Source organism: Phasianus colchicus, chromosome Z (assembly GCF_987193195.1).
Source record: "Phasianus colchicus chromosome Z, bPhaCol1.hap1.1, whole genome shotgun sequence".
NCBI classification, from domain to species: Eukaryota; Metazoa; Chordata; class Aves; order Galliformes; family Phasianidae; genus Phasianus; species Phasianus colchicus.
In genome coordinates this window covers 71,476,050-71,503,320 of record NC_143476.1, presented here as the reverse complement: position 1 = coordinate 71,503,320, position 27,271 = coordinate 71,476,050, and the positions used below count along the sequence as shown (strand labels likewise).

The 27,271-nt window shown below is 33.8% G+C and overlaps 1 protein-coding gene across 8 annotated transcripts in view; it reads right to left on the bottom strand.

Annotated features, from left to right (window-relative positions):
- ADAMTS6 (ADAM metallopeptidase with thrombospondin type 1 motif 6) overlaps positions 1 to 27,271 on the bottom strand; it is a 160,150-nt gene that overhangs the window by 42,313 nt on the left and 90,566 nt on the right. For all 8 annotated transcript variants that reach the window (XM_090132549.1, XM_090132552.1, XM_090132550.1 and 5 more), the window contains 4 exons: positions 26,580 to 26,721; positions 15,156 to 15,263; positions 8,659 to 8,804; positions 5,991 to 6,054 (listed from right to left, as the gene is read on the bottom strand). In XM_090132549.1, the coding sequence (XP_089988675.1) occupies positions 5,991 to 6,054; positions 8,659 to 8,804; positions 15,156 to 15,263; positions 26,580 to 26,721 (460 nt within the window). The remainder of the gene's footprint in view (positions 1 to 5,990; positions 6,055 to 8,658; positions 8,805 to 15,155; positions 15,264 to 26,579; positions 26,722 to 27,271) is intronic.

Below are 27,271 nucleotides of genomic sequence, written 5' to 3'. Positions count from 1 at the left end.
AGAAATTGGAAAGGCACAGGAAATCAAATTTCTACTGGCTTTTTCATTGTCAAATAGGGTTAAAAACTTTTCCTGAAAGAAACACGTGTGTAAGGAGCATCTGTTACTTTCCAAAGTGCTAGGACCTAACAACTACTACTCCACAACAGCTGACTTCCAGCTTGTTCATTTCAATAAAATTTTACTTTTTAAGCAGAATGTCTGCTGATGATGAAGGGGATCATCGCTGCAACTCAAGACAGGCAATAGAAGGGCTACTGCTGTCGTAGTTATGTCTTTTCATCATACTTCGTAAGTCACCTGAACCCATCCAAACAAGTATCTTTTGTATCCATAACACATTGTGTCCTTTCACATCTGACTGCACAATGCAGGAATAATTTCAGCTACAGTATTAGGAAGCCTGGAAAAGCTTAAAATCACTGTGATAACTCAAGATAGCAAAGAATGAAAGTGATCAATCAGGATGTTATTCCTTCTAGGTAGTGTAGGTGATGAAACAGTAACAGAATGGGAGAAAATGCTACTAGAGACATCTTATCAATTACCTTTGATAACAAAGAAACCAAAAATGCCTTGAAAGCAGATGTTCTAACCTGCTTTGGAATACCTGAGAGACTCCAGATCTTACTTAAAAAAATAAGATAATCCCTGAAGAGAGTCATTCACTGATAAAAAGATGAATGATCTCAAAGGCTTCAGTATCAAACATTGTAATCATTACTGCGCAAGCTGCATTTCATTTGTAAGGACATCAGCTTTAGCTACATTAATGTACGCACTTTTAAAACAAGAGCTCTTTCAGCTCTGATGTGCAGTAGCAGATCATGGAGAGATAATTTATTTCTAATGCTCACTAGGTTGTAATCTGAAATGACTGAACATAACTTAGTTAACATAGACTAGTACCATTATTTTGTGTTAAAATGCTGAGTTTAAATGGTTAAGAACACACCTAAAGATTACCATTATCAGAGAAAGTGCCATAGATAGTAACATGATAACATTTTTAGTTTCTTGAAATTCTGTCCTGTTTTTGGTAATCCTGCAGATAAAATTGTGATTTTCTATACTGCAAGTAGTTTTAAGTAATTTCAAAAACTAATATACTGATGATATCAAAACTTGTCTAGAAGCCAGTGTCTTTGGCTCCAAAAAATGTGAATACATCAGTCCATGAGCAGATTTGCTGACCTGTGCAGTAAAATAAATTTCCATTTTAGTGCCTATGTCTTCTTAGCTAATACTGAAAAATAATCATATCTCAAGATCTTGCTCTTCTTCCCACCAATCAATTTTAACACTCTCAAGCACATACTAAATCCAGCTTTGAGATGGATTTCAGGCAGCCCTGCTGAAGACTGTAGCCACCAAACTCAAAAGAACAATATTCTGTACTCTGAATAAAGAAAAATACAACTGATAATTAAATTTATTTCTGTTGCATAACTTTATTTCCTCTTGAGTATGTCACTACTACCTGGGAGAAAGTAAATCTAAAGACAGTATCCTCAAGAAACGAATTTACAAAATGTCAGTTCTGTGGCACTGTCCCTCCTTGTAGATATTCTTCTCCCAAAATTAATATGCAATAACTGTTTGACCTTATTGATCATTTTTCAAGGATTTAGCAATTTGTACATGAGTAACTCTTGCTACAGGCTGCTTGTGTTTCCACTCCCTCTTTAGGAGACGGCAAATCATTAGACAGGAATCTAACAAATTTGTAAGAACTTATAACAGGATATGAAGAATGTCCACAGGAGAAGATAAAACAATTAAAATTTTGAGTCAAAAAAGCTTAAGAAGAATATTAAATTTTTTAAAAACTGAAGCAAAAATAGTTCAAGAACTGTCAACAAATTGAACCAATACTGATGCAACACCAAACATCTTATCTTACAGAAATCTGTTTATTTTGGAGCTTCAAGTCAGACAGACTTCTGTAATTGACTAGGTTTCCTATTAACAAAGGATTACATCGGAAGATGAGAAACATTAACAATACCTATGAATGAGCATGTGCATAAAGGAATGAGACAACAGAAATAGTTTGCCTACATTCTTCTGTGAGAAAAGACTAAAGAACAACAATCTTTGAAAGGTATGCATACATCTATACTTTCATGAAAAGAAAGCATTTACATAACCTGTAAGCACAACATTTTATTGCATTTAAAAGATAAGGAATCTTCTACATCTTAAATGTTTATCAGCTTGAGTTTCAAATCCTATATATAATCTAAATTACTTACAATTAGTTAAGCTGAAGTACTGTTTCTTGCAAGTAAGTGGCTGGTGATAGAAAATACAATTCTGATGACATTGTTCTTTCTATCACCTTTTGTTTCTAAATTCATTAACTAATGTACTTTTCTGCTGATCTCAATGTTTCCATTAGCAGATGCCTTTTGAATTAAGAAGTCATATGTGGCTTTGGAAGTCTTTGATGAGAAATATGCCTCGTAGGAGTGTGTGTGCTGTTTCCAAAGAATGAAAATGGTCATAAGAAAGGGCAACAGAACTAACTCATCTTTGAAAGAAAAATGAAGTCAAAATGAATGTTAATGCATGGTAGGAGCTTTAGGGAGTGTTACATTTAAAATTACATACGGGCAATGAGTGTTGACACTGCAAAAAACTTCAAGAGAAAAGATGTACTAACAAAACATTTTTCATAAAAATAATGACAGATTTGCATGCTTTTAATGTTTACATTAATCATACATACCATTCCATTCAAAATGTCAAGCACTAAGGACTGTAATAAATCTTGAAACAAAATCTACTAGTCTCAGCAATTCTTAGTTATCTAGAACCCTAAAGTTTACTATAAAAGAAATGGACTACAACTGTCAAAACCATTGAGACAGAAAATTTAAATTTCAGTAAGTTACAATACATTCATGCACTGAAAAAACATTCTCACCCCACCCACTATCCATCCTCCACCCCCCCCGAATAAAAAAAATTATTCACAATCAATTTAAAAATGGCATTTGCAAATACCCTAGCCCAGGTCTGCAACTGTTAAAGGTTTGTTTTTAAAACCTTGTCAGTGACACTGAAGGTTTCTTTTTCCAACTCCTTGTTTAAATTATTGAAATCTGACCATAGGCAGGAAATAAACACTTTGGACTACAGGATTATAACTTCAAAAGATTTGGATTACTTCGAGCTGTGTTTTGAAATAATGCAACGGATGCAAATTACTACATTTGGATTTGGATTAAACAAGCATACAAGCTCAACCTGACGAATGACCTCCTGAATGCCAGCTCCTCAGAAAGAGATTTGGGTGCTGTGAATCAATACTGGCTGAATAAACGCTATCACAGTTTTAAGAAAATGAACACAGTACTGAAATTTATAAACATAATTTCATCACTAAGATAACATAGTTCTAAGCTTCTTTTTGACAGAAAATCAAAAAACCTGTGCAGCATTTGGCTACCACATTACAAGAAAACACACACTACTGGGATGCCAAAGATAGTTTGCAGAGAGACTATCTAGTGTAAAGAGGAATAAGAGGAAATATGACAGTAGTCTGCAAACAGAGAAAAGGCTGCCACAGAGGGAATATGTTCTTCTAAATAACACCTGGAACAGAGTAAGACTCTTAAAGGATGGGAAAATGTGCTATATTTTAGGAAAATGGTTCTGAAAAGTAAAGATTCTAATGCTGTCTCAAAAGAGTTAGAGTTTTGAATTAGACAGCTTCTCAACTATCATTTGAAAATAGTTTAATGACAGTTGATTTTGCTTCTGAACCAAGGAACAGCCAGAATGGCCTTCCCAGCCACCTTTCAAATGTTCCTCTGTGACATTTTCAGCTTCCTCTTCGTAATAAACAAGAAGTTAAAAAAAATAAGGGAAGCAAAGCAAATCTGGAAGAATTTCTTGAAAGTACCTAACATTAAAAAATTAAAAATGGTAAGACTAAAAGAAATCCTAGCAACATTTCAACAGTATCACTAGGTATGGTATACTTACTAAAAAGAATAAAGACCATTTAAAAATTATTGAATATTTGTGAGGTAGCAGGATATTATATTTTCTAAACTTTCTCATATGCTAGTGAGTGATGTGCTTGTCTGATATCAGACCAAACTAACCAGAGAAGTTGATAGTGAATTGATTAATGCAGGCTTAAAAGAAAGATAAATGATAATACAGACCAGTGTCTTGTACACGAATACTATAACATTTTATCACCTACAACTTTATATGGTTCCTGGTGAAAATAAAAAATAATACAATATACCTGGATATTAATGAGCCATGTAAATTAACAGTGCGCCGTATCCCAATTAAAAACCAAACCAAACCTACATTAATTCAGTAAAGTATGTTAAATTTGCTAGTTATTGATTGGTAACTAACAAATAAAAGATTTCAATAAAGAATCGTTACTTAGTCAGTGAATTGAATTCACTGTTGAATTTCCTATCAACTGTGAAAATGAGAAACATGTTCAGCATCATTTAACATTTTTGTTTCTGAACTGGAGCTATAAATAACAGCATATTTTCCAGTTTCACAAGAACCAGCCGTGTGAAAAATAAAATAACAGTAAAATAATTACAGAGCACTGTCTGACAAGCTAGATTCATTCAAAGGAAAATTGCACAAAGACACCAAACACAGCTGACCTTTTGAAATCCACTGAAAAAGAAAGACAGTCAGGTTTTCATAATGGTGTAACTTGGAGGACAGTAGGACTGGAAAAGATTTACATCTCATACAGGACAAGCTGAGTTTTAGACTCTCTTTCAACACTATGGTAAAAAGGCCTAGCGCACCTCTTGGATATGTGAACAGAGCAGCTGTGATATGGAGTATGGAACTGGTTTTGAATCTGAAAATTTGTAATACAGTTGAACAGTGAGGATAAACCTCAAGGGAAAATCTCACGTATGCAGAGATAACACATGAAAATTAACAGTGATCATAATATCAAGGTATTTTAAAGGAAACAATATTAATTAGTGTTTTTTTTTTTTTTTGTGAAATATAGCCAAAGATGAAAAGCTGAAATAACACCATTAGATACACCATATGTACACGGATTCTCCCACTGTTATAAGGTTGTTCTGAGAAGAAAACCAAGTTGAATTTGAAACATTATGGAAGCTCGCTTTTTGTTTGTATTGCTACTAACTTAGAAAACTACTAGTGAATAGCTTTATTATGCATTTTTGTCATTTGATTTTGTTCAATTTTTAACTTATTTGAGTTTATAATATTTGTCAGTAATTTGATTTTAAGCATTTGCACACTGCCCTACCTCCTTCCTAATGAGTGTTAGCTCATTACTTGGTGGGTTGAACCAAAACTGCATGATCATTTAGGTAACACAAGAACAACGGATTCCTGATGGCAAAGCAGTGCACTTATACTGGAAGAAATACATTTTCACAGATTATCAAAGAGGACTGTAAACACTGAAAGCTATATAGATATAAAAAGCAGGCTTAGAAGTAGAGGGATGGCTGAGGAAAGTCCAATTGGTGAAGGTTAAACAATATACAGATAAAAAGAGAGGTTCATGAAATCTTTCAATACCCAGCTTTGGAAACTTCTAAGGAAGGAAATGTCACACTTGGCTCCTATAATTTTGTAATTTTTCCCTAAACACTAATTATTACCTACTATTGAGAGATGCTAGGCTAGACAGAACTTCAGCTTAATGCATAATGGGACTCCCTATGCCCCTTGTTCACCTTAAACCTGGATGCTCATCTTGAACTTGCTCTAGGCCTTAGTAATGAATGCAGCAGTTGGGAACCCTTTGAGACAGGGATCTCAACATACAGCAGAGCTCTGTAGGGTGTCCACTGTATAGAGGTACCCAACAGAAATGCCTGCCAGTGTAGTGCTAAATTCATAGCTTTTGTGAACTGGAAAAAAAAAATGCATAAATACATGTGTTTCTAATGAAATTAAAAACAGACAAGTTGCTCTACAAAGGAACAAAATTTACTTACATCAGTATTGCAGGAGCGATATCTCTTCCTTTCTCCAAGACAATATTTGCCTCCACCTGAAGGCCTGGAAAAAGATGTTTTATGTCTTAGTTTATGTTTCAGCATAAACACATGTTCATGAGATTTATATTTTAAGCATAAATACAAGTACATAAGATATACATAGGTTGCTCTGAAAGAAATGCGTTCCTTTTATTTCCATGGAAGCAACAACAGATAAAAAGAGTGCAATAACACAGTCTGATAAAGCAAATTTTTACCTATGGAACACTGCTTTTCAACACAGTCATCACCATTAGTTACTCAATTTTCAAAGTGACAATGAATGTCTGTAGGTGCCATTTTTTTCCACATGGATAGAATGGAGAAATTCAGTGTCACATGTTTGCTCCAAATGCATTTCCATGACAGATGCCACTCTGTCAGACTGTCTCTCTGCTGCCATCTGTCACACGGCAACAACACGGAATGAAATATTGGCAGGAAGGTTCAACCTTTACCGCCATACCACCAGCATCTGCATCTGACAGCTTGGGCTAACATAATAAAAAGGGAGGCATTGGTTCCAGAGCAGCCCTCATAAATTATGTAATGTAAAAAATAACTGACATTAAATTTTTAAGGCAAGATTTTAAAATATTTTTCTTAATAAAAATTGTAGCACTGACATGAATGACAGCAGATGCAAAATAGTACTGGGTGCTTAAAATCTTCATTCATAGTATTCATCTAGTTTTGAACATATTAAAAAGGTATTGCTTTTTGTGTGTGTGTGTGTGTGTGTGTGTGTGTGTGTGTGTGTGTGTAAACAACCTACCCACATTTTCATATTACTTCCTTAGCAATAACAAAATGAAACTGCCTGCTCAATACTGGAGTCATAGCAAGGACTACATTTTCAAGAATCTGAATCTGATTTGAATTAAGTAGTATTAAATCTGAAGAAACTCAGAGTAAGTGGTGTGATTACGACTCTGGCTCTTAAATGCTCTTAAATTCCTAGATTGTTCAAGAACCTTATATATCTTCCACAGAGGTCAAATAATAATTATCATTGATTTTAATGAAAGATTAATTAGCCATCAGATCTTTGGCTCATAACTTGAGAGTAGAAACTAAAAATACTTGATGTTTGCTTTATAATGAAGGAAAAGAACAGTTTTCAATTAACTAAACAGTAAATCAATACTATTTTCAGGTTACAGTTATTTAACCAGGAATCCTAATGAATCAAAGGGAAATTTTTCCTAATGCAGGCATTGGAATAGTAATTTTTTAAAAAATCACGTATGCTTGCTATACTACTAATTATCTTTCAACATAATAGATACACGTGGAAATAGGAGTAGCTAAAAATCTTACAATATTAATTATCTTCACACAAACATTTCACTACCATTTTTACAGAGTGTTGTGAAAAAGATTATTTGCTTAATTTATTGTTCCCTCAGGAATAAAGTCTGACTGTTATCCAGGAGCAGATATAATTTTTTATCTATTCAATAAGTAGTGGTATATTCCAGACTTGACTGATTGTAACAGATAATGATAGAAAGTAAAAAGATCGCTTTAAATAGCAGTAATGTCACATCATGGTGCCCGTCTTACAGACCATTGTGGGAAGCCTGGGTTACAAAATTTGGGTACAAGAAATGAAGAACTTTAAATGTACTAAGAGGAGAAGGTAAGACAGGAATGACAGAAGTCACAGAAGGGATTTTCATGAAAGAAACATGATGTTTTCAAGAAAAAGTGGTCAAACAGGGATGGAGGTAGTAGACTTTAAAGTTAACAGTGGTGATGGAAGTAGAGATCATGACAAGAACAAAGTACTGAGTAATAAAACTACCACAGATAACTATGGCTATAATGAAATAACCCAAGCAGAACAAGGAGAAACATAAAAAAGCAGTGACTCATTCAACAAAGAACAGCAATGAAAATAAGTAAGCATTCCTCATCTGAGAAGCACTAGTGACAGATAAAAGCACTTACCTGACAAACCATCTCTGCAACAGTGCTCAGGACATTGGGAAGCAGACAGATGCTACTACGAGGTGATATACAGAACAGACCAAGCTGTAGTGGAGAAGGTGCCCCCTCTTGAGAGAGAATAAATGGACCAATAGGGAGTGGTGGCAAGGAGAGAAGTAGCTCAATTGTTTTAAGAGTCAGTGGGAAGTCAAAACTAAGTGTTGAATGTGACAGAACATAAATGTACTGTATGCTCAGCAATATTACCAATTACAGTTTATATGTAAACCACTGAATGCAGAATCTTGGAGACAGTGTTGCTTTTTTAATAAATAACTGGCAATAGTTATTTATATTCTAGACTAACACCAGAGATGATATGGACAATGAAAAAATAAACTTAATTCATAATTTAAATATATTGTGTATAAAAGGAATTTTGAAGAATAAAATTGTTCTATTCACTACTAAATATAATTCCAGCAATCTATATACTACAAACATAATAGATAAATTAAAAAATGTTAAAACTATGCCAAGTGAGCTTCTCCTGTTTAACTGTTTCTGTCTGCTATTTTGAAGACAAATGCTGGCAAACCAATGAAACATTTTTACAGATAACATGTGAAACCACAGTTTTGAATAAATTCCAACTGTGTCTTTTTGTTGGCTCCGGCTTACTTTAGCTACTTACGCTGGACTGTCACAGTGTCTTATTGATGAGGAGACTCCTCCACCGCAGGTCCTGCTGCACTCTCCCCATATTGACCACGGACCCCAGTCCCCGTCTATGCTCTGGGGCCAAGTGCCAAAAGGAACGCACTCTCCCTGATAGCACCACTGAAAGATTTCACCAAAAAGAAGCAAACAAAATTAACTTTCAGGCTTACAGTTATCATGACAGAAAAATACCAGGGTCAGACAATGACCAATTATAGGCATCAGTGTTCTCTGAACAGATAACAAGACTAATATTTTACTTAATCTAGCAATGTTTAGACACTGGTAAGGGCATGTGTGATTTGTTAATTGTCTTCACTAAACTCTAAATTATAAGTCCCAAACACACAACAGAAGTTTAATCAAGCTTAAGAAAGAATAATTTCTTTTTCCATTATACATCCTTGCTAATGTTTCTTAACAAGGGAACCACCTAGTAGAAGCTGTATTAAGTTTAAACACTAAAGAGTCCTTTCTGAAATTAGTCTAACAGAGCAAGTTCCAATTAACAACTCACATAGGGGCGTCATTATGCAAAATGAAAGATTTTCCCCAATACTAATTTCAAGAAACTATTCCCCTACATTTTAAAAAAGTATCTGGACAAAGCTAAAATATAAGAAGAATATGTTGTAGTACTTCCTCTATTTAATGCTACAGACATAACAAAAGCAGTGCCAAGGCATGAGACATGGTACAGAAAATCACTGTAACTGCTCATTTGTTCAGCAGCAGAACAAACAATGTACTTTTTTCATGCAAACTGAAACAAGCAATATTGTTACTTAAGTTGGTAATTAAAAATGTCAGTGAATTCAAATAAAATTATACTTGTAAAAGTAAGTTCATCACTCCCTAAGTCAGCAACTTTATTAAACAATTCAGAAACAACCGATGAATCACAGTTTGATCCATATTCTAGTATAGCACAGAAAATCTAAAACAGTTCAATTAGTTGATTCATTACTGCCGTTATTACATCCAGCAACAGAATAGAACATGGCCTCAAGTGTACAATGTCCCAAATCTGCATATTTCAATTCCAAGAGGTGGTCATCTGTTTCTTAACTGCCTTGAAGTACCATAACAGACACAATATTGATGCTTTACAGAAAAAAAATAACTTCTGTGTCCAATATCAGAAATATAAATTTGAAAAAATGCACTGAGACATACACAGAAAACACAGTGAAAGAGATATATCTGTGTTCAGACCATAAACAGTATAAAAAGACTCTGTGTGGAGTTTAATTGGTACAGCAAAACCAAGTTTTCTCTTCTCATCCTAAAGCTCACCTAAAGTCACATCAGCCCCAGTAGTATGGAATTGAGTATAACAATTAAATGTAGCCACTGGAACAGACCTGAATTACTTTGGATTTTTATGATACCACGTGAAAATACAATTTAATCTGCAGTCATGATTCAGAAAACAAAAATAATGATAATAAAGGTTTCATATTAAGAAGGATTATACAGTGTTAGTCAATGGAAATTAATTAAAAAATTTAGGTTTCCATTAGAAATTTCTCTTTGAATAGAAAATACTTTAATTGTCAAGCATGTCAAAAGGCCTATGAATGAACACCTAATATGTTAATGATAAACTATGTAGCTTATCATCAGCAAATGCACCTACTTACAAAGTAGTTTTGCATACAAACACATGCTACCATTTAATATTAATAAAAGTGAAAACTAACATTATTTTTCTAGTCATATCATTCTTTTTTCTCTTAATACATTTTAATTGCCATTATATTATATACTATATATGTATGGTATATATATGTGATATTATATATTATATATGTATTTTATATATTATATATCATATAAATTATATAATATATGCTATAGATAAATTTTTATATTTATATTAATTTCTTTTTGTATGTTGTTCTTGAACATGTTTTGAAGAATTGATGCTACAATCCAGCATATTTCTGTTTATCCAGCATATTTCTGTTATAGATGGTGCTGTATTTTAGGCCTGTGACCAAACAGTGCTGATAGCACTGTTTACTGACCAGTGCCTGCATGGCCTCAAAGTTTTCTTTTTCTCACTTTGCCCCTCCAGGAAATAGACTGGATACGGACAGGGACAGGACAGCTGACCTGAATTGGCAAAAGGATATCCCATAAAGCCTAAAATGTCATTTTCAACAATTTAACTGGCATCATGCTCAGCAATAACACTGCTGGGTCCTTCCAAGGCAGTTATTACTTAGAGGCTTTCCGGGCATTAGTCTACTGATAGGAGGTGGTGAATGACTGATTGCCTCTGCATCTCTTGTGTTTGTTTTGTTTTCTTTTTTTTTTTCCCCCTTCACATTGTAAACTGCCTTAATCTCAACAGATGAGTTTTTCTCACTTTTGCCTTTCTGATTCTCTCCCTAGTCCTGATGTGGAGGAATGAGCAAAAAATTAGTTGGACGTTTAGCTATCATATCAGCCAGTCTCAAATCATCATATTTCTTTAGAAAAAAACCAAACAACAACAACAAAACAACAACAACAACAAACAACAACAACAAAAACCAAGGACATGAGGTTTCATAGAGCTGTTCGGAGTAAGAAGGGGTTTCTTCTTGCAGTTCTAAATTTACAACTTGGAGAATTCTGCCAATAAGCAGGCATCTAGCAGAGGAAAATACTCTTAATATGGAGCAGCTTTTAAAATCAAGACTGTCACTGAATGCCAGTATAACACATAATGCAGTTCATACAGTAAATATATACTTTCTGAAATGATGGTGTTTTACAATAACTGTACAACTGGAGAATAAAGTTAATTCATGTGAACTAAAGTTTTCTTGTTCTCTCCTCATTACAGTGACAAACTAAGTGATAATCATTTCACTAACTAAAAGACAATAATCACTTTGCAGCATTTTGTTACAGAATCCACAGGAGTACATAAACAGTTATCTAATGCTAAGGTCAAATGCTAAAAATTAGAATGTTTCTAAGAGTAAAAATGTATGTTAACAATTTAGACTAAAAATACATTATAGAAATAATATAAACATTTCCAAAACAAGATTTATAAATAAAAGAGACAGTTAACGTTAAACCATAAATCCATACTACACATGTACCAAGAAAAAATGCATACAAGCCAATTCTGTGCTATTATGGCTGAAGACAATAGGCTGCTGCATTTTACCTGCTTTATTTCCCCAAACTTGTATACAACCCCTGTTCTTCGTACTGTTCTCTGCCTTTTTAGTATTTCCTTCTTCTATATTTCCACAATCCTCTGTAAAGACTCCTTCAGTGCTGGTTTTGCTCTTCTACTGAAGTTAAATCTGAAGATCTATTGTGCACTTTGGTGTCTCTTGCAAATTTTCTAGTGAAAATTTGTCTCTCAGCTGATACTGAATCTCTTCCTAATTAATTTAAAATGTCCAAAAATTTGCATTATTTCTAATGTTACTGCAGAAATATATTTACTCCATCCACAATAATGAGGACTTCAGAGTAAACAGTTTTTGAAAAAAAAATATATATATAAAATAAATAGAGGAAGTGACAGCTATTTGAGAAATGCAATATTTTATTAAAGGCTTAGAGCTGAAAAGTTAATTGTCCTCTCCCACTGGAGAAGGAACTTTCAATTCCTCAGAAATGCAGAGAGACAGTAGAGATGCATTTCAAAACAAATAAAATGTGCACAAGATTGCAACTCTGGATAATACGAGCAGTCTGGGGATTCTTTTTATAGAGATTGTTAATGGTAAAAAAAAAATATGTTAAAAAAAATATGACCACTTCTGTAAGAATTTTAGATATTTTGTAACAGCATGCTTCTCAAAAACTCATTGAGCAAACACTGTGATACAGAGGAAAATTTATATCATTTTACAAACACAGGAAAAAAAAGATGAATTCAATTTAAGCTTTTCATCTCAGCAAAAACAATGGATTTTCAATCAGTAATTTCTACAGTTATATTGCATGGAAAACTGATATCCAATTATAACTTGAATTTACAACACTACGTATTCCAAATATTCAAACTTCTTTCAGCACACTGTGTTTTCTCATTTTGCTCATTTGCCCCTTGTTTACATGCTTAGAATGTGTTTATACAATGATGTGAGACCAGAGAAAAGCTCCATCTATTCTTGAAAAGTTATTGCAAGATTTGGGAAAAATATACCTTTTTGAACCCAACCAATGTATGAACCCCTCCACCAAGACTTGAAGGTGTTACAGAACAGATGGTCTGTCACCAGCAAACGAGCCTTCACACTATTCTATTTCCTTTTATGCAGAAACAGTTGAATAATTTATGGAAAAAACTCTAAAATCCTCAGGCTTATGCAGACATTGACTGCATTTCAACACAAAGAGTTAAAGTTTGGCACATTCATATAAGCAACTACAAGAAGGATTATAATATAGTTATGGGCAATTTTTATTCTAGAAATCCCCCTAGCTCTGCCAATAAGATATTAGTGCACACTCCATCATCAAATGATCAAATTTTGCCTTGAGTTAGTAGTTACACAAAATTTACATCAGTGTAACTAAAAGCAGAAATCGATCCTCTAAACACAATAAAGTACTCTGGGATCTTGCTCCATCTTTAGAACAGGGAATGTCATTTATTATCTGTTTGGACAGAGCCCAGCAAAATAGGGCCTAGTTTGGTTGTGGCCTTTAGGCGTGACTGCCATATAAATGTTACTATAATAATAATAATAAAGTGTTATTGCAACCTATTATTTTCTCCTTAGCATGTGGTGAAGAGAACTACACAGTTGGAAAGATGTGTGTTTTCTGTTTATTTGCTAACAGGAACTATTAATTTACAGGAACTTTTGAAGAACATAGCTGTAATTCTCTGCTGTTTAAGGCCACAAACAGTTTAGCTTTGTAAGATAATACTGATCCCCACACTTCTCTCTAAAATCTAAAAAGAGAAGATACTGGACATGTTTTGTAGAGAGCTAATTGATTGGAGCCTCTGGTAAATGGACACAGTAACTGTCTTAAAGCATCTTGACTTAAAGTGTAGTTTAAATGGTTTGAAAAATATAAATTGAGGTAAATTGCTCCTTGTAGCTGACAAGGAATGCTGGTTCCAAAATAAACCTAGACTGTTGATTTAAGAATAGGGCTCCGCACATTTTCTATTACTCTAATAAAAGGTAACATTTTCAGTAAAATGTGAAGGTCTCTCTATTTTCATTGGCTAACTCTATTTTTTAAAATGACCCCTTCAATGAATGTATTTAACATGGTTTACCAATATTTCCAAACTCGGCATGGAAAAGTCATCACAATGGTGCTAGGTCATGGGCCCTGAAGGAAACCGTCAACAAGGATTAATAAACTGTGACAGCTGCCCAAAAGCTTTCATTCTATTTAAACATCTGATTGCAAGTCAAAATGCAGTGTAATCTTTGTTGAAACTAGCTTAGCTAGCATGGCAAGAATCAGAACAGAGAACAGATGATAGCAGTCATAGTTAGGAAAAATTCCAATCTGGAGTAGTAAATCTTAATGACAGATGCAGCAACACTCAAAGAGGTACTAGAAACTATTCGATATAATAAGTTGTCCTCATTTTGTAAAAACTTGCATAAAATGTAATATATTATCTTGGGAGCTGGCAAATAGAAGTAACTTTTTTTTCCAGTACAAAACCTGTAAACTAAAGATCAAATTATTTTTCATTCCTCTGAGATCTGTATAGATCTCTGCAATTGAGAAAAACTCCATTACTATTCTTAATTTAAAATTTATTTTCAAAATTTTATCTGAAACTACTGAAACATATTCAGTGTTTGAAAATTAAAACTCACATGTTCAGACAGATACAATAGTACTAGACTTATCTGTTGCAACACTGACTTTTGGTAATTTTCTGTTAGGTAGAAGAGCAAAGCTCTTCAAAGCCACATAGTTACGTGATATTAAATAATCTGAAGTCAGAACAGATTGGTCACTGGGAAATATGGACTTTCAGAAACCACTTTTAGTAAGACAAGCATTTTTTCTATATGCTTGTATGATTCACCTAGTGTCCGAAGGAATTAAGACTCTTTTATCTCTATGAGAATAACAGAATTCAGGCTCTAGATCTGTTACACATTTTCAGTGTCTATGAAAGACCTACTATCGTAACAACACTCTTGTAAAGTTCTGTAAAACTTCATAAAGATTAAAAGACAGAGTTTTTACAGAAATAATCTAGAAAATAAAGAGAGACTGTGTAATTGTTTGTTTTGTTTTGTTTTAAATTCAGGAAATAAAATTATGCAGTTTAGCTGCATTATATATATATAAAAAATTGTTAAATAACTTCCACAGGGTAATAACATTAGAATGCTAATGTATTTGGATCTCCCCTTTTTTAAACTCCTACATGAGCATTAGGACTTTAATTTTCTGGTTTTTCCTTCTTGTAATCTCCAAACAATAAATTACCTCTTTGAACAGTAAGTTACTTGTACTCACCCCCTTTTCAATGCTTCCTGTTTGGCAAAGAGTACCTTCAGCTGCTGGAATACTATTGGTAACACAGCGGTTACTTTTGCTGAGACACCAGAGCTCTCTACACACTTCCTAGGAAAGAAGGCAGAAGCAAGTTGATCAGAGTAACAGACTAAAATTGCTTCAAGTCTTCATACAAACACATACACAAGATTTTGTTTTGAACATACTACAATAGTTTGGCTGGAGAAATAGGGGATTTTAAAATACTCTGTAGCAACTTAATTGTCACCATATTCTAAATAAAGATACTGTGCCACAAAAATTCTGGAAGCATCAAACTGTAGACTACAAAAATGTGATTTTCCTCATCCACTATGCACATAGTGTTTTGTACAGCAGTTTCATCTAAGCAGCATATTTATTTTACATTTACATATTAGTGCTGTTGTAAAAGTCTGCTGTAAAAAAATGTGCTGTGGTGTCTCCATTACTAATATCATCTGACTTAAAAGATCATGGTAAAAGGAAAGATGCTGTTAATGTTTAAACATGAACCAGCAAGATTTGTTTCCTTCAGCTTAAACTTAAAGGTTTCTGAGCTTGGATTACTTGCAATCCTTTTCTGGAACACATTCTAAAACAGTACATATTTACAATATTAAAATATTTTCTTTAAGTATTTTAGAATTGTGGCTGATACTTCATAAATAATTTAGCCTTTCTGATTTCCTCCATTGTCAGCATTAAACAGTTTTTCCAGTAATCTTTTCTCCTACAGTATTTTCTCATTTAAATTAAGTCAAGTTCTATTGACATTACAGATTCATAACTAAATATGTGGGATTGAAATTCACAATGAGGGCACAATCCAAAGTTGGCTAATGACTTGGGAAATCTCCATGGGCACTTCAATTGCCCTTCACTTGAGCTATATATGTAGAACAGAATTAGAAATTACTTGCTTTTACAGTAACTGATAATTTTTTCATGATAATTTTTGTTGTATTCCTTTTGAGATCTCCATAGGACTTAACAACCTGCTTATAAATATTTTTTATTTCAAAGTATTTCTGAAAATTTTAAAGATATTCAGATCTTCAAAATGACCTTGTGGTAGTCATTACTATTACATTAAACATCTGCTTAAAATTATATCCCAAAATAATTCCTGTATAGGTTATTATGCTGAATCTTGGTACAAAGAGCAAAAATGAAAACACGGTATGAGTAAAATAAGCTTACTAGACTCCCATCTAGATCCTCCACAAATTTACTGCTTGTCTGAGGAAATGAATAACTGGCACCTAGGCTTTTCTGTGAACCTCAGTCAGAACAACTGTTAAGATTTTCCCTAAGATTCATGTTTCTTGCATTGTACTGCATACATAAATGGTTTTAAACATTATTACCTGGCAGCCACAACAACCGTTCAAAAGTACAAGCTTCTCTGGAATAATGAGAATTTTCTAAATTTAAAATCAGGTGGTGTCACTCTTACAGGATACAAATATACTGTGCATTTAGTTTCATGACTGGTAGAAGCAAGCCATCTTTTAAAAAATCAAAAATATACCATCTTGGAACTAAAATTATGAGTAATCAGTAATGATAAGAAATTCCACTGAACATTTGACAATTTGGGCAAAGACAATTAATTACATTAAATTACGCACCAACTCCCATTTGGTGAGTGGCTCTATGAAAACGTATGAAAGGAGACATTCTTGAGCCTCTTGTTAGAAATATGGTCCCAGGTAAAACCATACCTGCTGCCAATGAAGAACTACTTTGCTTTCCAAAGTTGAATTTATTTTTCACTGAAGAAATTAAAACATGATAAGTATTTACTTAAATCTCTGAAAAAAATGCTTTTGCTGCTATGGTTGTAACTTCTTCAGACTGAGACATACAATCACAAATATGTGGTCTAAAAGATCAAACAGGGAAATCACAGAAAATATCACAATCTTTTTTTTTCAGTAATTCTTTTGATAATGAATTTTATAACCATTAAATTGTTTCAAAATTCAACACTAAACCAAAACCAAATCTAAATCAACCAAGTATCTAAACTTAAATCCGGTACATATTTCAAAGTGAGAATTTAAAAGAAGTTCCTTTCACATACGTTATCAGGTGCTCTTGTGATAACGTCTTACTTACTTTTTTGCAATTTAATTGCTCATCTGTTCTGTGCATGACTTAGATTGCCACACTGTAACTAAAAGTGTCAGACTGCGATGGCTGTACTTGCGATTCATTTTCCTGTACTCATTTTGAAACAAATCAAGATCACTGGCTTAAATTAATACCTGTGTTGACTTTAAGAAGTATGGATCAATGTTCAGAATATCAAAAATTCAAGTGCATTAGGACACGAAGATTTCAACCAGTCCAACACAGATAGAAGAAAAAAACTGTATTTGGATAACTATCTGTATTTTGAAAACTTCTACATTTCGGGGTGGTTTGAATGCTGGTTTGAGCTCCATATTTTACTTGCAGAATTTCACTTTTGATATACCTACACAAATACACCATCCATCTATTGGCACAGAAAAGGAAGTAATAATTAAAACATGCATTTCGTCATCATGCTACCATCTCCAAAAAGGAGAATATTTAACAAATACTCCCAGACATTTAAAATCCAAGTAAACAATCAGTCGAAATGTATAAACTAACAGACACAGCATTCAGAATTATTTTAGTAATTAATTTATGTGTTTGCAAAATGATTTTAAACAATTTCTCACCTCCCTACCTCATAAAATAAGAAAAATGTTCTCCTTTTTCCTAAATTATTTCAGGAGACAGCATGAGAAACACAGTATCACAGCTAGACACTATTGCTGACATGGTCTATTAGTCCTTACTCAGTCCTTAATTTCAGCACAGTTTTTCTCAGCAAATCTCCAAAGACAAACAGAAAGGAATTCAAACTGAATGAGCCTGTATCACACTACTAATATTTTAGCAAAAAACATTGCTTAAATCAGAAAGGAGTTCTGTTCAGGGTCAGACATTCAATATCTTAAGATCCTGATTTCCTTAAGGTAAACTATGTTAAATATAGAGGACTTGTAAAATAAAATAACATAATGTATCAACTTGTAGAATAAATTTATACTAAAACAAGAAAGCGAAGAATGGTCTTTCTTTTGAAAGAAACTATGTATTTATTTAAAAGGTTATTGAATTTCCCCAGGTGTATTGCAGTTAAGAGATAGAGTAGAATTTAAAGTACACTTTCTATCACCTTGTACATGAAATGAAAAATGACACGAATACTGATTTAAAAACAAGAGATCTGAAAATAAATGGCAAAATTAATCTGTGCTCTTATTCCATTAAATGGGAGTAGGATTATACCACGTTCATTATGTTTATGGCTATGTCTTCTTTGTTCTTCAGCTCATTTTGAACAGAAAGAAAATCTTACCAAGGTGCACAACATTTTCTGTACTTCCTATCAACCCTCTACCTCATATTGCCTCAAATTTACAGCTAGTGATTTGAAGTATTTCCTTATTACCACTATCATATCTATAATATCTCTAAGCAACTGTTTTTAGTAAATCAAGCTGAAAAACCTATGAGAAACTACCTGGAAAAGTCAGGCCAAAAATCATTAGTAGAAAGAATACTGCTTTTCCTCAGACATGCACAGGTATACACTCACCCACAAATGTAAGGTGATGGCCTTTTAGGGTAGCCTTTTCTTTGTGGAAATAAGATGAGTTTAACAGATCTTTTGTGAACATTAAATTGTGTGAATATTTCACTGTAACTAACAAAAAGCATAATCTGAAAATTCACCAATGATCTCAAAGTCAGACTCCATGTGTGTATTCAGTAGCTATTCATTTGTAAAGGAAACAAGGGAAAATGTTCTAAAAATCCAGGAAACATAAACTGAAGCTGAGGCCTCTCACAAGATCAAGACAAGATAGATGACAACCTGTAACGGTGTATCTTAGGGCTCCATGACTTCAGTTTGGAATTCGGATGCTTGTATTTGCAGTAAATTAAACAAAGCTGAACCAATCTAGAGAAAAAAAACAGCAAATCAAATTATCTTCCTTTTGCCTAAGTGTTATCAATGATGGAGCCTCTTTCTCTTGTGTCATGCAGAGTTACATATAAGCATTGCAAATTATGTATCTAAGCAACCTAATTAATCATAATAAATGGTAACAATACAGCACAACAAAAAACTCAGTAATATGAGCAAAGGTCAACTTGCTGTGCTGTTCAGTTCTTAATGTTCAACACTAAGCGTCCAACAGAAGTTAGCAGTTTGGCCCCTAAGGTAAAAAAAAAATAAGATAGAAAATACATTTAAAATGCATACTAAACTATGGTAAGTCAGGGGATCCATACTTAAATTGCATATTAAACTCCAGAAATCTAGGGACTCATTTTTTTTCTTTAAGTTTTAAAAAGTTAACCAGAATTTTATGTTTCTACAGTTTATTTCATCTATCATATGCTGCACCTCTTGATGAGCATTTGCTAAAACACAGCATTAAAATGATTTGCTTAAATTATAGCTTACAATTCAGATCTGAAAAGTATCAGCCCAAAGTATTTGCAGCCTCACTGCTGAAATTCCGATGGTAACACACTCAAAACTAGAAGGCTGATTATATTATGGGTGAACTTCAGAAAGTTCAAATATAAATTTAGTTCAGATAAGCACCCAAAAGTTACCATTTTAGTGCTCTGCTACCAAATGCTCATTAAGTGGTGCAGCATGTTTTGAATAACAACATGCTGAAAGAATGTAAAATAAAATCTGTAGCTTAAGTTGTACATTTGTATTATGTTACCTGCATACTTTCCTAAACATTGGGTGCTTATGTGAACCTTATGGAAACTACAGAAGCCCCAGAGGTCAATCACCTCCAAGTAGCATCTTCCCTTTGAAACCATGCAGCCCTTCTCATCATTATTCAAAACACATTATAGAACCCAGAGTCTCACTATTGATTCTCGTAACCTCTAAGACACTACTACTGCTTTGATCACTGACAACCCTTTGCCCTTTTCAAATAGCTTTAACAAGATCCACAGTTTGTGAATGTCTGTGACTCTTCTGAGAGAGAAAAAAAAAATGAAAGAGACAAAGAAAGAGGGAGAAAGAGAGTGTGGAGGTAAGATAGTCATTGGAAAGAAGAAAAAAAGGACAGTATTGTGGTGGCAGTACTGTGGGAACTTTTTTAAGATTAAACAATGATGTAAAACCACCTTGGGATTCAGGAAGAGGAAAGCTTTTGGAATTTCTCTATATGCATCCTTATCTTAAAGAAAAGATTAATTTTAAGAATAAGCCTGAAAGTGTTTCAAATGTTCTGATTTACAGTATAATCCTGTTAGTCCTTACACAAGAAAAGCTTGAAACTTTCATCATTCAAAATGCAAAAGACTTTTAATACTGATTAGAGGTTTTGCATTTTGCAGACAAAACCTTACAAAATATAGAATAATTGAACGCTTGGTAAGAAAGAATATTAAGATCAGATTGTCAATTCCTCTATGCATGCACATATTAAAACTACAATTTGTGAGCAATGCAGTGCTCCTACTTCTGCATTGCTAACAAGCACCAAATAAAGAGCAGCTTAGTGATGGCGTAACATATAAAGCCAGGTGAGGAAAAAAAAGCCACTTATTAATGAGCCAGTATAACTCATGGGTTCAAGAAAATGCACAGAATTTGTCATAGCATGAATATGAGAGAGAAAAGAAGGGAAATAGTAGTCTAGGGAGAAGATTCACCTCTGTCTTACCTCTCTGGAAAAAAAATAGCTTTCAGAATGTGCTTTTACCTACTTACAAAAGCCTCAGGTCACATTAAAAAAACTATTTGAAAAATGTATTTATGTAGAGTAAATCATATCAGTGTTTAACAAAACTCATTAACATTAAAATTTGCATCACATAATCACAAGGGTGAACTATAATTCACACTGCTTTGTCTCAGAAGAAATATTGTAGAACTACTGTGTATGGAAATTTGTTTACTTTACTGGATTTTAAAGCTAGCTGACCAGATAAATGCTGTTTTGTTTTGCTCATTCTCACTCAGTTAAACTATTCTGCCTCTGAAATGGCATGTTGGAAATCAGGAAGCAAGGAAGGCATGACAACTCCATGTTCAGTACTTCTGCACTTTCTAAGCAACATTCTATTAATGGTCATTAGCTTTATGGATATTCCCCAGAAATCATTAAAAACTTCCTGGAGCCAACTAAAGAAAGGGGATCAACAGAAGCCAGGAAATGTCTTATTTTGAGAAAGTATTTTCATTCTTCCTGCTTACAAGCAATAAGTTCATAGTTTGAACTTCATCAGTGCTTCAAAATGCAGTTACAAAATGTGGATAATAGCAAATATTTGATTTTTAAACTATAAGATTATATTACATTATGACAAAGAAGAGATCTACCTGTCATAAACTAGAATATATTACCTGATGCATTAAGCTCCAGCATGAAATACAAAGTTCTGCTGATTTGAGTGAAGCCATGTACTCAAGGTAGCACCTGGCTCATTCCTCTGAATTAATGACACCAGTGAAGGTGGAAAAGGATAAAATGGAAAAAATTTACCAGAGAATTGTTAAGCACTATCTCTGAAATTCATGCTAGCACCCAAGAGCTTCTCAGATCATAAAATGCACCACAGCAAAATCAATCATATGCATAAAATATTAACTGCTATTAAAATATATGAGGTTTTAGCTCCTGTGCTAAAAATGTGGGGACAGCTCCAAAGCAAAACATTATTTTGAATCACAAAATCTGCAAGTTACAGTCAGGCATACTACAGATATTATTTAAACTCATAAAACAGAGACATTTAAAGTCAAGACTGGAATTCCTTCCTGAGTTAACCCAGAGACAGCCAAGAACCAACTATGCAGATGCACAAACGTGAAGAAGGTAAGGAGTCAACAAAAGAAGTTCTCTTTACACTCATTTGAATAAAATGATTGAATATGTTTCTGAACTACCAAGCCATGTGGGACACAGAGTACAGGCTAATTGAACCATGCTTCACGTCAGGAGAGGAGAATTCACACAGCATCATCCTGCAGGAGCTCGTATTCTTCTTAATACCCTCAAAATCTCCCAGAACACTGTAACTAGTAAGACACATGAAAGCATGCAATACCCTCCTTCAGGAAAAAAAGCCACAGGCCAGTAGTATACAGTGAAATTTCCACCAATATAATCACTGAAAATCAAAAATTTGAGACTCTCCTGTGTCTCAAAGTTTATCTTAAGAGTGAAGCACAAAGGTCACCCCGAAAGTAATGCTTCCTATTTATTTTCATCAAAACCACAATGGATATGAAGAGCATAATAATGCTCTTTGATAGAGAAAATTCCCAGCTACAAAACATTCTTTTCAACCACCATTAGCCATGCATTTTCACAATGAACAAGAGTCTGCATGCCATACTTGTAAAAATCTGCCCCAGTGGACATGATCTACTGTCTCACAGATGCTGTGACAGCATTATTGCTAAGAAAATGCCACACAGTCCATGTTTAATGGCCTGAACAGATCAAAGTCAGAAGGTGCCAAATCCAAACTATAACGTGGGTGTGTTAGGACAGCCAAATGGCTCCATGGTAAATGGCCTGACATTACTGCACTGCAAGAGAAAGAAAGGTTGTCATATTCTCTGCATCACTGCGGAAGTTCAATTCTTCAACTTAGTCTGCATCACTATGTAGCAGTCAGAGTCAATGACTCATCCAAGTTCCTGGAAATCAAGAATTGCCTCTTTTCTTTCTCAAAACACAGTACACATCTCTTTAGCCCCAGATGGCTGCATATTGAACTTTTTTTCAGCCAGGGAATTCATGTGTCACCACTGCATGAATGGCCATTCTGACTCTGGCTTAGAGTGGTGACGCCATGTATCATCGCCAGTAGTGATGTTATCAAGAAAAATGAAACCCTTTGGAATTGTTTTGATTCAATAGATCCTGACAACTTTGCGTAGAGTTTTTTTTATTCCTGTGAGTACTCATGGCACCCATCTAGCACAAACTCTGTCATATTTCAACATCGCCACCATCCTTTCCAGTGCATTTAAGCTGATACTCAGCTCCATCTACAGTTCCCTGGTTGTAATCTGCTGATTTGCATGGATGACCTGATCAAATGCACTTCATTTCATGGCGTGACAACTGTGCCTCACCACCCAGAATGTGGTTTGTCGACAGGCATCAATGAATGTCAGTGAGTACCCTATTTTCCACATGGAGGAACTCAATGACACACCTTTGCTCCATACACACTTCCATGTCAGACGTCACTTTGTCAGACTGCCCCACTGCTGCCATCTGTCACACATCAACAAAATCTAACAGAACTGGCAGGAAATCAATCTCTACTCCATAACACCAACACCCACCTCTGATGTCATGGGGCAAAATAATAAAAAAGGAGGCATTATATTCGTAGCAGCCTAAATATCTTAAGTATCATCACATCAACTCTCAGTTCTTTATTCAAACTACCTATTTCTTGAATTAAATTCTGTATAAGTGCTCCTGTATCATAGACTGTTTGAAAGCACAAAGAACAATGCAAATTTGACATTAGAAAATTGCTATCTATTTGGAAACAATAATAAATATGCTAAAATAGCTCTGTAAATTCTTGCTTGCAATATTTGCTGAATATTTGAAGAAAATCTGATCAACACTGTAATACTTTTGCTGGAAGAGTTCTGCTTGTAAGTGACTGAAACAGAGAGTTCCGTTAGGTCTAGTTCTGCTTTGCAGAATTCCTTGTCAATAAACACACACAGAAAAGCAGTCTTATGGTCCCTTCAGTAATTGAGTTCTTATGCCTTAATCATTCAAACACCTCTGCAAACACCTGAAGTTCCTAAGTGAGAGAGAAACCTTCATGTATTTAAATGAAGAAAGGCTTTTCTGAATTAGAACTTAATTTATGAACAAAAGCAACAAACAGCTAGAATAAAAATACAATGGACTGGATGTGGAAATACAGGAAAAAAAGCAATGAATACAGATCGTCATCAAAACTATATGGCCAAAACAGGTAGTTTTTCTAGAGGTTAATAAGACACACATTAGAGCAGAATTTCAAAGACCTTGAATATTTTCTAAATCACCAAATGCCATATTGACACTTATATCAGAGCCTAAAGGAGAATTTTAATTCTTTTGACCTGAGAGTATGACAATTTCTCATGTCATGTCTTGCTATTATAAATTAGTAAAAAACATGAGCAAGAGGAAACAGCAACAAATTTTTTCTTGAATTCCTTTTATTTTACAATTTAATTAAACATCCTTACTGGAAAATTTGCTAGACGTCTTCCTTTTTTATCAGGCATTTCAATAAGAAAGGGCTCACCACTAGAAAAAAGTCATTACAACAACCAGATACACTGTTAGATAAGGATTTTTATTGTTTTCTCATTTACAGTTGCATACTCATTAGACTGAGATCCGTGAACTATTTATAGCATTATGTGAATATTATTTCAAACAAAAACATTCAAAGTTCTGACTGTTTACTTCTGATAGTTATAGAGCAGAAGAGAAAATTTAACTTAACTTTCACTAGTACTGCCATCCAGTTCCACTACTCAGTTCTAAATACTCATTCTTAAGAAAATGTTTTTCTGGTGTGAATATTTTCCATCTGCATTCTTTCCCTTCAATGTTATTACTTCAAATCTGTTTGATCATAATGATGGCATTTTCAGAAAATTACAGCTGTGGAAGATAATGTTTCTGGATATCACCAGGCTTCTGAAATATTCTGATATAGAAATGCATAGAGTTTAAATTCTGCTATTAAAAATAGGATTTTGTTTTTTTCTGAAACTCTTGTAAGTCATGCTCATAGACAGCATAGCGTAGTACACTACACCAATTCAGAGGACTAGTGATGTCACATGAACACATCTTTTAACCATTGCTTCAATTTAGTTTTAACCTTTTTTTTTTAACTATAGGAGAATTCCTTTATGAAAAATGAAAGCAGACTTAGTAGAGTCTATAATTACCTACATCTTCAGTACTTCTAATTGCCTGCATTTTCAAATGCAATGTCTCTCCAGAGGCTGTGCTATAAATAGTAAGTTAAATACCTACAGATTTCCTTAGCCTGAAAATAAAGAGTATGAAAATTTGCAAGAAAAAGGATTAAAAATTTTAGATGTAGTGACAGGGAACAAGGCCCTTAGAGAACAGTGGTGGAACATGAGAATTTACAGAGGCACAATAAAGGCCAAGACAGGTTTGATGAGGATCAGGAACAGAAGACCCTGCAAGCTAGTCAGCCTGCTACGTATAGCTTTTAAAATCCTCTGCCTATCTGTCAAAGAGGCATCCCAAGAAAAATACCATATTTATCAGCCAAGGGTTATTTAATATCCCTTTAATATACTTTCTTTGGAGCTAGCCTTTAGAGAAGTAAACAGAGTGAATTTCTTGATTACGATTGTTTTATTTGAATAATCAATAATTAAAATATTAGTAATTACTGATTATTCAAATCAATTAGTTAATTGATATTCAATTAATTGATTTGAATAATCAATAATTAAAAAATTAGTAATATTGGCTCTGTATTTTTAAAGCATTTAAGATTTTTTTAATTTACTGTCAGTGGATTATTTAACGGTAAGTATAGCAAAGTGCATCATTTTACTACATATTTTGGGCAGCAAGGTTTTCTTTAAATAATACTTTAAAATGTATTGCATAATGCACTAAAATATTAAGTAAGCAAGTTTTTATGCTAATGTAAATTTCTTTACCTTCAATACTGCACACTGGTACTTGCAGCCAAAGCAGTGCTAGTACTTAGCTATTCAATATGCTATTCAGTCTAGCTTCATGTTACTCTGCTCCCATAATCAATTATTCTTCCCTTCCAAAAGAGCTCTGAACAATGTGAGAAACAACGAACTCATTGTCAGCAAAAAATAAAACAGACCTGACAAATCGATAAAAATACAAATGTAACTTCAAAACGTAACTTTCAACTGAAAAGTTAAAATCAACAAAACAGATTTCATATTTCAAGATTAATAGAGCATGAGCGTGATCCCATTTAACTGAAATCAGTGAAAGTTATGCAGTATACTTTACAAGGAGCACAATAATATGTTCTGGGCTCCTTTCTATCTTAGCATTCAAGAATGCTTCTCCAGCTCACTGTTACACACACATCTGAGTGTAAAATACATACACAAATGACTCAAGCAAAAGATGCAGCATAAAGATTAAAATGTACCCTTTGCTTATATATGATAATACCAGATAGAACACTGTTGGGAATTCATAACCTACTAGTGCATCTAACTAAAAATTTATGCTATAAAAGAATATATACAAGTGACTAAGCAAAACACTCAGCATAAGGATTAAGACTTCTTACCCCATATTTACATTGGCGGGATGTTGCTCCATACTGGAAGCGACACTGTTCATCAGCATCATACACCTGACCTGGGGCCACAGCTGGATAAAGAAAGTCACGCTTGGGAGGTTCATTATCAAGGCAAGTACCACGGCCCGAACTGTTCAACATAAAGGACCAAAGGAATTAGGAATTCTACTGACTGTAAATCACAGCAATGATATAATGTATCTAGCTCTTACTTTTAACAGCCCTGGGTGTGAAACAACTATGATTTCAGCAAAAAAAAAACAATACAATGGTAGACCCACGGTAAAAAAAAGTAATTAGAGGGAATTAAGAGATCAAAATAATTTTTCATTGTAGTTATTAACAAAAATGCTTATTTAGGTCATATGTTATCCTTTCAAAAAGTATGATAATTACTTAACCACTCAAGACTGATTTTCAATTCTGCTTAAAGGTTCCTACTTGTTTTCATTGAAGAATAGCTACGTTTGGTCACAGAAAGAAAAATAAACAAATTAAGCAAATAAATTAAGTTTATAATTCTTAATGATCCTTCTGATCATTCAAACAGGCAAGTACTTGAAAACATAACAGATACACACAAATGAACTGATTTATATAAAACACATTTAAATTTCAACATGAATAAATGACCAGAGAACTAGGACCTTAACATGCATTATTACTCCTCCATGTGAGAG